The 16,060-nt window shown below is 40.7% G+C and overlaps 1 protein-coding gene across 1 annotated transcript in view; it reads left to right on the forward strand.

Annotated features, from left to right (window-relative positions):
- The window catches only part of ALK (ALK receptor tyrosine kinase), a 1,238,429-nt gene that overhangs the window by 1,069,296 nt on the left and 153,073 nt on the right, over positions 1-16,060 (forward strand). Inside the window, exon 9 of the mRNA XM_007938814.2 lies at positions 5,009-5,178. Within this exon, the coding sequence (XP_007937005.1) occupies positions 5,009-5,178 (170 nt within the window). The remainder of the gene's footprint in view (positions 1-5,008; positions 5,179-16,060) is intronic.

Below are 16,060 nucleotides of genomic sequence, written 5' to 3' on the forward strand. Positions count from 1 at the left end.
AAGACCCAAGAAGAGTTGATGCTTTTGAGTTGTGGTATTGGCAAAGAATACTAAAAGCACCATGGACTGCCAGAAGAACAAACAAATTTGTCCTGAAAGAAGTGCAGAAGTTCCAAGGAATACTCCTTGGAACCTAGAATGGCTAGACTTCGTCTCACCTACTTTGGTCATGTTGTCAGAAGAGACCATTCTCTGGAGAAGGATGTGTTGTTGTTGTTATGTGCCGTCGAGTCGGCCCCGACTCATAGCGACCCCTCCTTGGGTTTCCGAGGCAGTATCACTACAGAAGTAGGATTGCCCAACCTTCCTTCCGAGGAGTGGCTGGTGGGTTTGAACCGCCAGCCGTCTGGTTAGCAGGCAAGTGTCTTAGCCACTATGCTACCAGAGCTATCATGCTTGATAAAGTGGATGGTTAGCAAAAAAGGGAAGGCCATCAACAAGAGGGATTGACAAGTGGCTACAATGAGGGGTTCAGGTATAGCAAAGATTATGAGGCTGGCATAGGACTGGACCATGTTTTGTTCTGTTGTACATAGGGTTGCTATGAGTTGGAGCTGACTCAATGGCACCTAAAAACAACATCAACAATGTAGTTGAATGGATGGATTATCATCTTTCTCAAGGATTCATACCAAGAAGGATCCTGGTAGGCCTCTTCCGGAGGTTAAAGATGCTATTTTACCCCCATCCCTTGGCAGCCAGCCTAGTTTTCCCTTCCTCAGAGTGGCAGTTCAGTTTATGTCAACTTGGCTGGGCCTGGTCTGGTTGAATGGCTGGGCAGCTGGATGTAGTTATTCCCCATGATGAGACTGGCAATCAACTCCATGGTGGAATCTACCACAAGCAGCTGAGTAGCTGCTTTGAGTATGTGGTCTGCTTCCCATATATAAGAAACAGCTTTGGGAATGGTCTGTAGCATATGGTACAATTGGACCCTGCATGTAACCATGTTGTTGTTCAGCAGCCTGCCATGCTCTGCTGATGTTGGGACTTTCAATGAACTTGAATTAATGGCCTGCTATGTGGTTTGGTAATATCAAGACTGTGCTATTTTATTTTGTCAACCTTGGGCTTGTTAGTCTCAGCAGCCACTAGCTGCCTGAGTGAAGAGATGCCTCCAGCTTCAGTGGGCTGGGAGCAAGAGGCAGAGCTGAAGCTCAAGGTTGAAGGGCATTCACGCAGCCCCTAGAGCCTGGCACTTTGAACTTGGACTTAAAGCCTCCAAATTGTGAGAGAATAAACTCCTGTTTGTTAAAGCCAACCCATTTGTGGTATATTTTCTGTCAGAGTGGCACTGGGTAACCGGAACACTCAGACTGGTTGGCATAGAAGTACAGAAAGGCATAGAAAGCTGAGCAATCAGGTGACCCATGGCCCCAGTGTGGACATGACAGGGCTATATCTCAATGACATGCTTATACCCAAAGTATGGCTGAGGGGTTAAGAATTGTGTGACCCACTTTCATCCACCTCTCTTGAAAGTCCTGGGTCATGGTGTGGTCACACCTCCCTTTGAAATATAGTATCTGTTGTCTCATTACTTCCATCAAATATTCCTTTCTAACATTTTGTTACATTATTTATCATCTCCTTTAATTGTCATTATAACCCTATAAGGTAGAGGAAACTACATTAAGCTTAAAGAATAGGAAACTAAGCTTCAAAAATATGGCAAGAACAGGTTTTGATTCCAGGTCTCTGATTCTAGAGCTCTTAGGTCATACTAAAATGGAGGATACATATGGCCCAGCACAAAGAACTCAATAAATAATCACTGAATGAATACAAATTTGATTTGCTTAGAACAAAGAGGAATGTGAATGTCTTGATTGTATTTGATATGGAATGAGAACCCAGTGAAGGTTTTTGAGCTCAGAGTCACAGATGGCTGTGATAAACAGAAAAAATGTGACAGTATACAGAGAGATTTCAAAGGGAGGAAGAGTAAAGAAAGGGAAGTACCTTCAGAGGCTATGGAAAAAGTTCAGAAAGTAAGTTATAAAGGACATGGTGGGTGTCACTTTGTTAGAATGAGGGTAGAAGCCAGGTTGGAAGAACTTAAAGAGAGAGTAGGTGACAAGGAAATAGATGTAGCAGTTACATACCAGTTATCCAAGATGTTAACATCTGAATGGAGGGACAGAAATAGGTTGTAGGCCAGAGGAACTGGCAGCATCAAGTGCAGGGTATTTTTCCAGGATGGCTAAAACCTAATCTTATTTTGTAGACAGAGGAATCCTAAAGAAGATACTCTGAAAGTGCTAGAGAAAAGAGGAGCAGTAATTGAGAGAGCACAGACCAGGGGGAGGTAAAACAAGGAGGGGTTAACAAAGAAGAAAATGAAGGATATATCTTCCTCTAAGACAGGAAAGGAAGAGAGAGGGTGGATAAATAGACACTGACACTTAAAAAAAAACAAGAAGACGAGATGCTGGCAGAGATTGCACCTGGTACAGTAAATCTTTCTCAGTAAAGTAGGAATCAAGATTAGGAGCAAGAGAATTAAGAGGTGACAGCATCAGTGCTTGAGGCAGTGGAGGGAGCTTGAAACACCCATTGTACTAAGTGTATTAAGAAATCAACTGTGGAAATCAACAGTGGATGAATAAGTACCACCAACTGTCCAGGGCACTGAGATTCAACAGTCTGAATTCATTGACTGAATTCAGCAATATTCTGTGCCCAAGGGGCAAAAGGAGAGAAAGGATACATGGAGCATTTTCCCAAGCCAGGCATTACATGATATGGGCTGAGAGCTGAGAGTAGAGCATTAGCAAATGTAGGACTAAAATCTCTAATCATGATTTCTAGATTGCACAAGAAAGCCAACTGGTGTTTTAAAAAAAATAACAGATGTATTGAATTAGACTGAGAATTCTCAATGGAGACAAGTATTTGCTACACTGGATATGAGAAAATAAGGATGTAGGTATAAGTGAAGAGGTGATTATAGATGGGGTTAACCAAATGTAGGATCTCAGAAGTAGAACAGTATCTGGGGACCACAATGTCCAGGGGTGGCCCTGTTAGCCACAGGTTTGTGTGCAAGGGAGTGAGGAGTCTTTGGCTCCAACATTTTAATGTACTTAACCTTTTAATCAAATTATAAGGCAACAACAGTCTCAGGAACTGGGAGACAGAAGAGTAATGATTTACAAAGAAGCATGTCTTTAAGGGTGGCATCATAGTTGTTAGAAAAAGCAGCTTGCCATAGGACATATTTTACATTCCTTTCTACAATACCAAAACCAAAGAAAAACAAACTCACTGCCATCGAGTCAATTCCAAGTCATAGCAACCCCCACTGGTTTTCCAAGGCTGTAAATCTTTACAGAAGTGATTGCCCCATACCAAAAACCAAACTCATTGCCATTGAGTTTGATCCAACTCATAGCAACCCCTCCTTGAGTTTCCAAGGCATTATTACTACAGAAGTAGATTGCCCAACCTTTCTTCTGAGGAGTGGCTGGTGGGTTTGAACTGCCAGCCTTCTGGTTAGCAGTCAAATGCCTTAGTCATGCTACAGTCTGAACAGGAATATTTTGGACAATTATATTATATAGTTGCCCTTAGTTTTAAATGTTGTTTATAGATTATTTATATCAAACATACAACCTCTATTATTTTAAACACAAAGACCAGAATCTTGTTTATAGTACATACTGCCTCTGGGCAAGACTGTACTTAAACTTTTCTCAAAAGAGTTGTTAGTTATAATTTCCTTACAAGTGTCCAGGGAACAATTCCAGAGAAAGTTTTTAATAAAGACACTCTGAAAGCACAAGGTTGTAGCTTGCTTTTGGTAAAGTGGGCATCCTTATCCTGAAAGACCACCATATTAAAATATTTTCATATGTAGATGTTTGTCTGATTTTTGCCTGTCAGTGGTCACAGGTATCAAGTCGTAGGAGCTACAGTTGACTAACATGTGACCTAAACTATAACATCATTCAGGTGCTATTATTAAAGTATTTGGGAAAGGAATAAAAAAACTAAATCAGTAAAAGAAAGAGTCATAAAAATCACTTGGTCAAGGTCACAAAGAATTGGTTCTTCTACTAGTTTCCTAAGGAGCTCTGGTGGCACTGGGGGAAGGCATTTGGCTGCTAACCAGAAGTTCAACAGTTAAAACCTACCAGCTGCTCCAAGGGAGGAAGATGAGGCAATCTATTTCTGTAAAGATTTACAGCCTTGGAAATTATATGGGGATCACTATGAGTTGGAATAGCAGTGAGTTATTAGTTTCCTAGGGCTACTGTAACAAATCATCACAAACTTGGTGGCTTAAAATAACAGAAATTTATTGTCTCACAGTTCTGGAGACCAAAAGTCCAAAATCAAGGTGTCAGCAGTGTTGATTCCTTCTGGGGGCTTCAAAGGAGACTTTGTCCCATTCTCCTTTCTAGCCTCTTGCGGCTGCCAGCATTCCTTGGCTTATAGCTGCATACTCCAAGCTATACCTTCATCTTCAAGGGGTCTTCCCCTCTATGTCTCCCTATCTTTTCTGACTTTTATAAGGACACTCATTGTTGGATTTAGGACTCAGCCAAATCCAGGATGCCCTCATCTCTAGATCTTTAATTAAATCTTCAAAGACCTTTATTTGTCTAACTTTCAGGTAGACATATCTTTGGAGGCAATCATTGCATTCACAACAGGGCCACAGGCAACAATCTTTGGCTCCTCTTTAGGAAGTCTATTTAATGCCTCAATGATCTTGATATCACCTTAGTGTCAGAATCTTGTGAAATTAAGGATGATAACATCAACCTGAACAAAGCTTAAAAATTGCCTATCAGTTGTTCCTGCTCAGTAAGGTGAACTTTAATGGAAGCCACTCTGAGAGAAAATAAGTAAGATTCAGTGTCAGCATCCAGCTCTCCTGACTGGGCAGACCTTATCTGAGTGTCCAGCAAAATCCTGTAGAGCTCAGTTGAGAGTTCCAGAAAGAAGATCTAAAGTTTTCTTTGAATATTAACAGCTTCTGTCTCTTCTCCCCCCTTCACAGCTCCGAATGTCCTGGCTCATTCGTGGAGCCCTGAGGGGAAATGTGTCTTTGCTGCTGGTGGAGAACAAAACTGGGAAGGAACAGGGCAGGATGATCTGGCATGTTGCCACCAATGAAGGCTTGAGCCTGTGGCAGTGGACTGTGCTGCCGCTCCTCGACGTGTCTGACAGGTAGGCTACCTCCTTCATTCCCTTTACCTCTGTCAGCCAAACTGCAGCAAAGAGCCCTCCCTGTGTCCTCTCCGTTCAAGAACATGCACACAAATATGCACATACAAACACACACATGTGCACACATGTGTGCATGCACACACACACACTTTCTGCAGGCTAACAGGGTGCACTGAGATTCTCCAAGAAATTCAGTGCCAATGAGCACCATCATCTCTGGCCAGGCCTGATTGGTGACCTCAAGTATATGTAAAACTTGAACCACTTATATTACTCCTAACCTATGTTGTTGTTATTGTTGTTGTTAGGTGCCATGGAGTTAGTTTAGATTCATAGCAACTCTATGTACAATGAATGAAACACAGCCCAGTCATGGGCCATCCTCACAATTGTTACTGTGTTTGAGCCCTTTGTTGCAGCCACTGTGTCAATCCATCTCATTGAAGGTTTTCCTCTTTTTCACTGACCCTCTACTTTAGCAAGCATGATGTCTTTCTCCAGGGACTGTTCCCTCCTAGTAACATCTCCAAAGTACGTGAGACAAAGTCTCACTATTCTTACTTTTAAGCATTCTGGCTGTACCTCTTCCAAGACAGATTTGTTCATTTTTCTGGCAATCCATGGTATAGTCTTCTCCAACACCATAATTCAAAGGCATCAATTCTTCATCCAGCCTCCTTATTCATTATCCAGCTTTCACATGCATATGAGGTGATTGAAAATACCATGGCTTGCGTCAGGAGCACCTTAGTTCTCCAAGTGACATCTTTGCTTTTTAACATTTTTAATGATATCTTTTGCAGCAGATTTGCCCAATGCTATACATCTTTGATTTTCTTGACTGTTGCTTCCATGGGTGTTGATTGTGTACATCCAAGTAAAATAAAATCCTTGACAACTTTAATCTTTTCTCTGTTTATCATGATGTTGATTATATGTCCAGTTGTGAGGATTTTTGCTTTCTTTAGGCTGAGGTATAATTCACTGAAGGCTGTGGTCTTTGATCTTCATCAGTAAGTGTTTCAAGTCCTCTTCAATTTCAGCAGCAAAGTTGTGTCATCTGCATATTACAAGTTGATAATGAGTCTTCTTCTGATCTTGATGCTATGTTCTTCTTCATATAGTCCAGCTTCTCTGCTTATTTGTTTATTATACAGGTTGAATAAGTATGATGAAAGCATGCAGCCCTGATGCACACCATTCCTGTTTTAAATCACACCATATGCCCTTGTGCTGTTATCTTGGTGTATGTACAGGTTCCTCATGAGAACAATTAAGTGCTCTGGAATTCCCATTCTTTGCAATATTATCAATAATATGTTATGATCTACACAGTCTTACATCTTTGCATAGTCAATAAAACATTGGTAAACATCTTTCTGGTATTCTTTGCTTTCAGCCAAGATCCATTTTACATCAGCAATGATATTGCTTGTTACATGTCATCTTCTGAATGTGACTTGAATTTGTGGTAGTTCCCTGCTGATGTACTGCTACATCCATTTACTGAAATTTTTCAGCAAAATTTTACTTGCGTATGGTATTAATGATATTGTTTCATAATTTCTGCACTCTGTTGAATCACCTTTCTTGGGAATGGGCAGAGATATGAACCTCTTTCAGTTGGTTGGCCACATAACTCTCTTCCAAATTTCTTAGCATAGATGAGTGAGTGCTTCCAGCATTGGATCTGTTTGTTGAAACATGTCAATTGGTATTCCATCAATTCCTAAAGCCTTGTTTTTTGCCAGTGCCTTCAGTGCAGCTTGGACTTCTTCCTTCAATACCATCAGTTCTTGACCATATTCTACTTCCTGAAATGGTTAAACATTGACCAATTCTTTTTGGTACAGTGACTGACTCTGTGTATTCCTTTCACCTTCTTTTGATACTGCAAAATTTTGCTCATAGAATCCCTCGATATTGCAACTCAAGTCTCAAATTTTTTCTTCAGTTCTTTCAGCTTGAGAAATGCTGAGCATGTTCTTCCCTTTTGGTTTTTTAACTTCAGGTCTTTGCACATTTCACTATAATTCTTTGTTTTTTCTTCTCTAGCCACCCTTTTAAATCTTCTGTTCAGCTCTTTTACTTCACCATTTCTTCCATTCACTTTAGCTACCCTATATGGAAGAGCAAATTTCAGAGTCTCTTCTAACACTCATTTTAGTCTTTTCTTTCCTGTCTTTTTAGTGACTATTTTGCTTTCTTCATATATGATTTCCTTGATGCCATCTAATAACTCATCTAGTCTTTGGTCATTAATGTTCCATGCATCAAATCTATTCTTGAAATGGGCTCTAATTCAAGGTCATATTTTGGGTATTGTGGACTTGTTTTAATTTTCTTCAGCTTCAGCTTGAACTTGCATATTAGCAATTAATGGTCTGTTCCACAGTCAGCCCTTACCCTTGTTCTGACTAATGATACTGAGCTTCTCCATCATCTCTTTCCATAGATGCACTAAATTTGATTCCTGTGTATTACATCTGGCAAGGTTCATGTGTATAATTGTCATTTATGTTGTTGGAAAAAAAAAAAAGGTATTTGCAATGAATAAGTCACTGGTCTTGCAAAATTCTATCACAAGATAGCCAGCATCATTTCTATCACCAAGGCCATATTTTCCAACCACTGATCTTTCTTCCTTGTTTCCACTTTTCACATTCCAATCACCAGTAATTATCAATGCATCTTGATTGCATGTTTGATCAATTTCAGACTTCAAAAGTTGGTAAAAACTTCAATTTCTTCATCTTTGACATTAGTGATGAGTTCATAAATTTTAATAGTAGTCCTATTAACTGGTCTTCTTTGTAGGTGAATAGGTATTATCATATCACAGACAGTATTGTACTTCAAGATAGATCATGAGATGTTCTTTTTGATGATGAATGTGACACCATTCCTCTTCAATTTGTCATTGCTGTCGTAGTAGACTATATGATTGTCTGGTGCAAAATGGTCAATACCAGTCCATTTCAGCTCACTAATGCCTAGAATGTTGATCTTTATGTGTTCCATTTCATTTTTGATGACTTCCAATTTTTGTAGATTCATGTTTTCTACATTCCATATTTTTATTATTAATGGATGTTTGCAGCTGTTTCTTCTCATTTGGAGTCATGCCTCTCCCAAATCAGCTTTTATGTGTATACATTATTTTCTCTTACTTAGATTTACATTCCATTCTCATTTGTCATTTTATTTAGTCATTTTATATATACATATATATGGAAACTACAAGGCAGGTAGTATTATCATTCCCCCACCCCTGCCATTTTACAAGTGAAGAATTTGTGATCCAAAGAGGGCTAGTATCAGAAAGTTCATATCAGAATCAGGGCTTTAGCTCAGGTCCTGACTCCAACTACAATGCTCTGTGATGTTTGTCCCCCTGGGCAGATTGATGAAGATGGACACAAATTCTTCAGCAACCAGAGGGACGCTTCTACCTCCTAGCTCAGTCCTGGCTCCTATTTGGATTCTATCACCAGTGACCTCTGTGGACTTAAACAAGTTGCTTGACTTCTCTGAGCCTCAATTTTCTCAGCTTTAAACTGAGAGAGTTGGATGATAGATGGTTCACACTCTGTGGCCCTGAACTGGAGCAGGAACCGCTGAGTTCAGCTGCCACTTGTCTCCCCAGGATGGCACTTGTCTGCCACCTGCAGTTGGCCTGGAGCAAACAGTGCTTGAATGAAAGCTGGCCTGGGCAAGGCAGCACTCACGTGAGGCTCTGATGAGTCATGCTGAGCTCTTGATGCTTTGTGCTAATCTGTTCCAGACAAAAAGGAGGGTGTCATTTCTGTAAAGGGGACATATGAATGAATCTGGAGGGGAACGCCATCTTTAGGTGACTATGGGTCAAATCCTTTAAACCAGAGCAGTCTCCATATTATATTCTGAAAACACACTCAAATTATTGTCCAGGTGGCGCCACCTTTGAAAACTGAGGGTAAAGGATTTGCAGCAAGGTGGAGGGTGATATAAATTGGCACCCAGCTTTGCAAGTATAAAACTGGATGTCAAATTCTTCACCCAAACTTCAGAGTCTGATATTCCCCAAAGCACATAACTCGAGCTGTACTGTCACAGGAAGAAAGCATTGTCCTCACTCAGAGTACCAGCTGCCCACTCCTTCAGATGTGTGTGGGTTAAAGATCCAAGCCCATGGACATTCCGGGGCTCAGGGTCCCCAGGACAAATGGATTTAATTAAAATGGAGGAAGGGGGAGTGTAGGCACTACCCCCCACAGACAAGACTTTTGTCCTTAGGGATTGTGGGGGCTGTGTACAGAGGATGAAGAACACAAGGGTGATGCCGGAACCCTCCTCATGGGAGATGCTAAATTAATTCAGATGAATCAAAGGCTTTTTTTTTTTCCCCCTCCTCGATCCAGCAAGTCCTCTCTTTCATAGCCACTCTAGGGGATTTCAAGCAAATAAGATGTTGACTCTGTTCACTCCCATCCGCTAGAATTTCATTTGAAGGAGACTTTGTTCTCAGTGTCCGTCCTCCCTGTTAGAGGCTGTTTACCAGACTGACATTTCCAATATTGATACTGAGACCAAACTGTCCAGTGGGGATTCAAACAAAGGCCAGCTTGGTTTGACAATGCCTCGTGACCTAGTAAGTGTGCAATTACAGGAAACAAGGGTACCTTTATTCACCAGCAGCCTGCACACACATGCTTTGATGCCAGAAGCTGCCCTCCCAGAGCTAGAGATAATATAGGAGGCATTAAGACCCAGAGGCAAATGGAACTGCAGGAGAATGAGGCTGAATAATTTCTACTTGTTAAAATCAAGCTAGATTGTAGATATGACTGGCCAATAAAACTAAAGAAGCATTGAATATAAAACAGCACAGGTTTAGAGTCAGATAGTTCCATATTTAAAAACTGTCTCAGCCACTGACTGGTTGTATGACCTCAACCAATTACACAATCTCTCTGAGTCTCAGTGTCCTCACCTGTATAATGAGGATAATAATAGTTCTACTTCACAAGATTGTTATAAGGACTAAATAAAGTGACAATCAAAAGCATCTGTGGATAGCAATGAATTTTATCATTCATGTCCTTCATCTTCATCTCTTGGTTATGTAGGCTCGGCAATAATTTACTGAATAAATGGCACAAATCACAACCGCTGGTCTTCCAAGTCTAGCCATTTTCTATAAAACAGAGATAATAAAATCTACCTCTTCAGCTTGGGGAAGCAAAAGGCATGGAAAATTGCCTGACCAACAGTAAGTGCATAATCAGTAATAACTATTAATAATAACTATAATAAAATAATAACAATATCTCCCACCTCAGAAGAAGCTGAAATATCCAGTTTAGCGGTAATAACCAGTTTTACAAGCCTAAAGTTGGGAAGAGGGAGTTATTTTATGAATTTGCTGACATCAGTGTTCTGTGAACTCCTTATGAGGGGAAGTCACTGATGATGGAGGAGCAAGAAGCACACTCTTCCCTCTTCTTTCCAAGGCGAGTAAACTATGGCTGCCTGGGTTGTCAGAAAGTGGAAAGGGGAGAAGGGAAAAGGTAGAAAAAGAAAAAAAGATCATTTAAATTAAAAAAGGAAGTGGAGAAAAGAAAGACCAACTCCCTTCCTCCCACCCCTGAGGTAGGTATTAACACCTCACATAACCTACTCACATCCCATGAAGGATCCTTAGGTCACTCCTGGCTTCAGACATTCAGCACCCACTTTGGGGACAGCTCCCCAGCCACAAGTGTGGTAGGAACTTCATTCCCAACTCTGTCCCAAACCACCTCCATTCCCAGGTTCCCCAACTTCCACCCATTACAGTTTTTTGAGAAATTTTATTAGGGATTAGGGGTTAGCCCTAAAGTACTTCCAGCCTCTAGATACTGGTCACAGCCCCTGGAGGTTATATGAGACTAAACTAACTTTTAGAAACACAAATATAATCATATTTCAATTTTAGAGTGTCTTTCAAATTCCTTAATATGATCTTCAGGCCAGATAGGGGTGCTATGTCCACCCCAAATTTCACCAGCCTAATAATTTTCTAAGAGCTCCAGTGGCGTAGTGCCTAAGGCATTTGCTCACCAGAAGTCTGGTGGTTCAAACCCACCAGCCACTCCTCAGAAGGAAGGTTGGGCAATCTACTTCTGTAGTGATACGGCCTCGGAACCCAAGGAGGGGTCACTATGAGTCGCACTGGACTCGACAGCACTGAGTTAGAGTTTGAGTAATCATTTTCTATATTTCCTCTATCACTTTACCCATTAACAACACTGAATTCCTTCAGCTCAGTTTTTGTTGTTGTTGTTGTTATTTGCCATCGAGTCAGCCCCGACTCATTTGTATCATGTTAAATTCTTACCTCCAGGCTTTTGCTCCCGGCATTCTCTCCAACTTTCATGTTCCTCCTCTGCTTCCCATCTCCCTAACTACCACTCTTTCTTCATCATCTGTTAGAGAAGCTCCCCCAGCTCTCTAGACTATGTAGTACACCTACAGTATATTCTCATAGCTCTCACAACATCCCTGTAATAACTCATAAATTTTTACTGTTTTTAGTGTCTGAATATAAACAATAATAAAGCAAGGACCATGTCTATCTTATATATCACTGTTTCCTGGATGTCTTGTACAATGACCTACATATAGTATGCCTAATAAGTTTGTGTTGACTGAATGACATATTGAGGAAAACTGCACACACTTCCAAATTCCAGTTGAATTAATTGATAGTTTCATATCTCATATTCCTCCTCTGTTCAACCTGTATCTAACAAAACAGATAAAATCACATAATAATAAATAGTATTGAAAAGTGTTCTGAATATCAAAGCAATACCTCTGTCCCATTAGATGGACCAAAATGGCATTTGTTACCCTGCTGACAAGGAATTCTCCTTAGGGACTTGCTTGGTCCCTATGCTTTCTTTTTCTTTGATCACTGTCCTGTCAAAATCACATTATAAAAAAGACTTTGATCTTAATTGTGTGCCTTGATCCTTATGAACAGGGAGAGGCAGAACTGAACACTTGAGAGCAAAAGTTATGGTCAGATTGCTCCACCACACAGTAGTCCTTCCACAGAGGTATATGAAGGCTGATGACAGGGAGACATTGATCCATGGAATGGCAAAGTGAAAGAATAGGCAAAGTGAAAGAAATAAGGTAATGATCTGATGAAATGATGTTAATTGTACAACCATACTATAAAGAGTAACAAGAAAAATCTCCAAAGGGCAGTGCCCAAGATGTTTTGAGCAGAGAGGGACATCCCTGGAATACAGATATATACTCTCAAGGTAGTGATGAAAGACAACACCAATGCAAATAATGGCTTAGTATGAATTTAAAAGTATCTCGTGACTTTACATCTACCTCATACAACTGTTTTTCCTTAGCTGAAACTTCAGTCTATCTCCCTACTTCATCAGTTCTCCCTCCATTCAAATGTCACTTATTAGAATGAGAGCTACCTTTTCTCAAAAGAGAGAAAAGGCAAGTCTTCTCCCCTTATTCTATCCATCAGTCTTTTTCAGGGACTTACCTCTATTTTTCCACTTTATAGTCATATATCCTACTAAATTAAGCAGTCTTCACACACTACTGTAAGCTTTGACATGCTTACAGAACAAAAGCAGGCACTAAGTTCAACTCATTACTAGATGGATTTGAAAACTCTATGGATCAAATCATGTCCCACAAATTACTGCAATTGTACAGTCAAATATAAAGTATATAACTTATCACACCTGTGAAGGTGCCATTCCCTAGCATTTTCATTATAAAGCCTTTTAGCCGTACACTATATGCATAGTCTAACAAGGAAAAACGTTCCCTCTGGAGGTATTCACATTTCCTGTTCCCTTTGCACCCTTTGTCCTAAATGACAAGTGGTGTGTTTCACAAATGTACCTTTCATATAGGATTGGTTAAACTGAGAGTTATGTCTTTATGTATTTATATCAGAAACTCTATAAAACCGAGATTGTTTTCTTATTCAATCTTTGTTTATCATCCACAAAATCCCTATTTTATATGGGGTGCTTTCAGTAACAGTAGGATCTCTGGTGGTGCAGTGGTTAAAACATTCAGCTACTAACTAGAAGGTTGACAGTCCAAACCCATTAGCCACTCCATGGGAGAAAGATGAGGCAGTTTGTTTCTGAAAATATTTATAGCCTTGGAAGTCCCACTACTCTGTCCGATAGGTCACTATGAATTGGAAGTGACACAATGGTAGTGGGTTTGGTTTTGGTTTTTATTAGCAACAATACTCTTCTTTTGAATAGTATTTTTTTATGTTGGGGAGGGGTTTAGAGGGATGTTTTTATTACTTATCCTTTCCTGGGAGATACTGATAGTTCACTGGCAGAATTCCATGAGGGAGACCCTACTTTGATTCCTGGCCAATGTTCCTCATGTGACATCACCACCTATCTGTCAGTGGAGGCCTGCATGTTGCCATGACACTGAACAAGTTTCTGCAGAGCTTCCAGACTAAGATGAGCTAGGAAGAAAGGCCTGGTGAGCTACTTCTGAAAATCAGGCAATAAAAATCCTATGGATCACAATGGTCCAATCCACAGCTGATCATGGGGATGGCACAGGAATGGGCAGTTGTGCAAGAGGTCAGCATGAGTTGAGGGCCAACTCAATGGCAGCTAACTGCTAACAACAACATTCTTACCTGAGTACAGAAGTAACAGAGATCTCCAGTAAAGCCCAGTGTGCTGGTCTTGACGTACTCCTAGAAATGTTGTGTTTCATTCAAATTTTTGTAAACTGAATCACAGTTCCCTCATAGAGCCCTTGGAAGTGTTGAAAACGATGATGATTTGAGCTAGCGTTTGTTGAGTGCTTCCTGCATGCTAGTCACTGTATAAAGTACTTTACATGCATTACTTCATTTCATACTATAATTTATCCTTTTTTGTGTCATGTCTAAAAAGGTTAAATAATTTTCCCTTAACCCTTAGACTAGTCTGCTTCCTATGTACATGCCTGAGGAAATGGAGACACAGTGCTTGGCATGTGGTAGAAAACTTGATCAATGGTAGCCAGCATTGTTTACAAAATGTTTTGGTTCTGAATTTTTTTAGGCTATGCCTCTTAATTATTTCAAGTTACTTTTTTGTTGTTTTTATTTTAAAAGTTTGTGTTCATTTTCATTTGTTTCATCCACCACTGGAAATCCCTCATCTTAATTCCCCACCACTACTACCTGCTAAAGACCCACTTCCCACCCTGCCTCTCTGGCCTGCCTTTCCTTCCCTCACAGCTTCCATGGGAGCAGCATCACCAGCAGAGGGTGAATCTTCCTTTTTCCTTCCAGGCCATTGTGGCTGCCCTCCACCCCAACCCCACCCAGGTCCCAGTGAGCCCCTTCCTGTATGCATTTTCAAGCCATCACTCTAGCATGTCTTTGACTATCCCCACACCATGTGGTCCAACACCCGAAAAGGAGCATAAGTCTGATAGGCAATTTTTATTTCCAAATGTATCCATACAACAAGTCTAACAAAGGCATAAACATGAAGTACATTTAGTTACACATCTAACAAATCTCCCTTCTTTTTTGGTGTTGTTGGTTACCATCACGTCAGCTTTGACTCATGGTGAGCTTACTTATAACAGAGATAAATTCTGCCTGCTCCCGTGCCATTTTCATGATTATTGGTATGTTTAAATCCATTGTTGTGGCTGTTGTGTTGATCCATTTCATTCAGGATTTCCCTTGTCTTAGCTCATCCTCTATTTTACCAGATGTGATGTCCTGTCCTAGAATTTGGTCCTTCCTAAGGACATATCCAAAGTAAATGAGCCAAAGTCTCATTCTCCTTGCTTCTAAGGAGCATTTAAATTGTATTTCTTCTCAGACTGATTTGTTCATTCTTCTGGCAGTCCATACTATAATCAGTATTCTTTGCTAACACCATAGTTTGAATGCATCAACCCTTCTTCTGTCTTCCTTTTTCATAGTCCAGCTTTTACATGCATATGAGGTAATTGAAAATACCAATCACTCTTTATTAGAGAATAAACTTCACTGCCACTAGGACTGACACAGAAAATCCAGGCCATAATGTTGATAGAGTGTGTGATAAAGTCCCCAGGAGAACATGGCAGAGGGTCAATTCCTGCACCTGTTCACCTTCTTCCTGTCCTTCCTCTTCTTAAAATTTCCATTTGTAATTAACTGCCTCTCTCCACCCATTCTTCCCCAGGGAAAAGGAATAACTATGGAGAGGAATGGATGTCACAACTGTCCAATCCCCCACCAGCCAGCATCAGAGAAAGAACTCGGGCTTGCTACTAGCAGGCAAGGCTCAGCCTTAGTAGGACTGGGATGCCAGCTTCTCATCCATGTAGAGACCTGGGTATGAGGTCAGGACACATGTTCCAGAAGTGGACACAAAATGAGGGACCAGGACTCCAGAGTATGACAGAAACCCCATCAGTGAGGCTGGAGCCCATGTGTACAGCACACCCAGCATAAGAAAATTGTATCTGTACTAGACCATGCTCTTTGATTCCACCTTGGCTAAATCAGGTATATTCCTAGTCCTGGAGCAGCACAGGAGGGTGCAGTGGGGAAAAGCTTACCTGTGAGGGGAGGCTACTGCAGAGTCCAGCAGTCAGCCAAGGGCTACATTTACCCATTATGCCCAGGATTGGATTTGTCAGCTACACAACCATTGTAAGTGCACTGAACACACCAGACTAACTAACTTTGTGCTGTATGGTATGTTCATTGGGGTAATACTATCTGAAGTAACAGATTAAACCTCCAAACCTCAGAGCTATACATTATCACAAATTTATGTGTATGTAGTCCTTAAGGCACTTGACTACTGACCAGAAGGCTGGAGGTTTAAACCCACCAGCC

This window comes from Orycteropus afer, unplaced genomic scaffold (genome assembly GCF_000298275.1).
Source record: "Orycteropus afer afer isolate SDZICR_OR568_19922 unplaced genomic scaffold, OryAfe1.0 scaffold00054, whole genome shotgun sequence".
NCBI lineage: Eukaryota > Metazoa > Chordata > Mammalia > Tubulidentata > Orycteropodidae > Orycteropus > Orycteropus afer.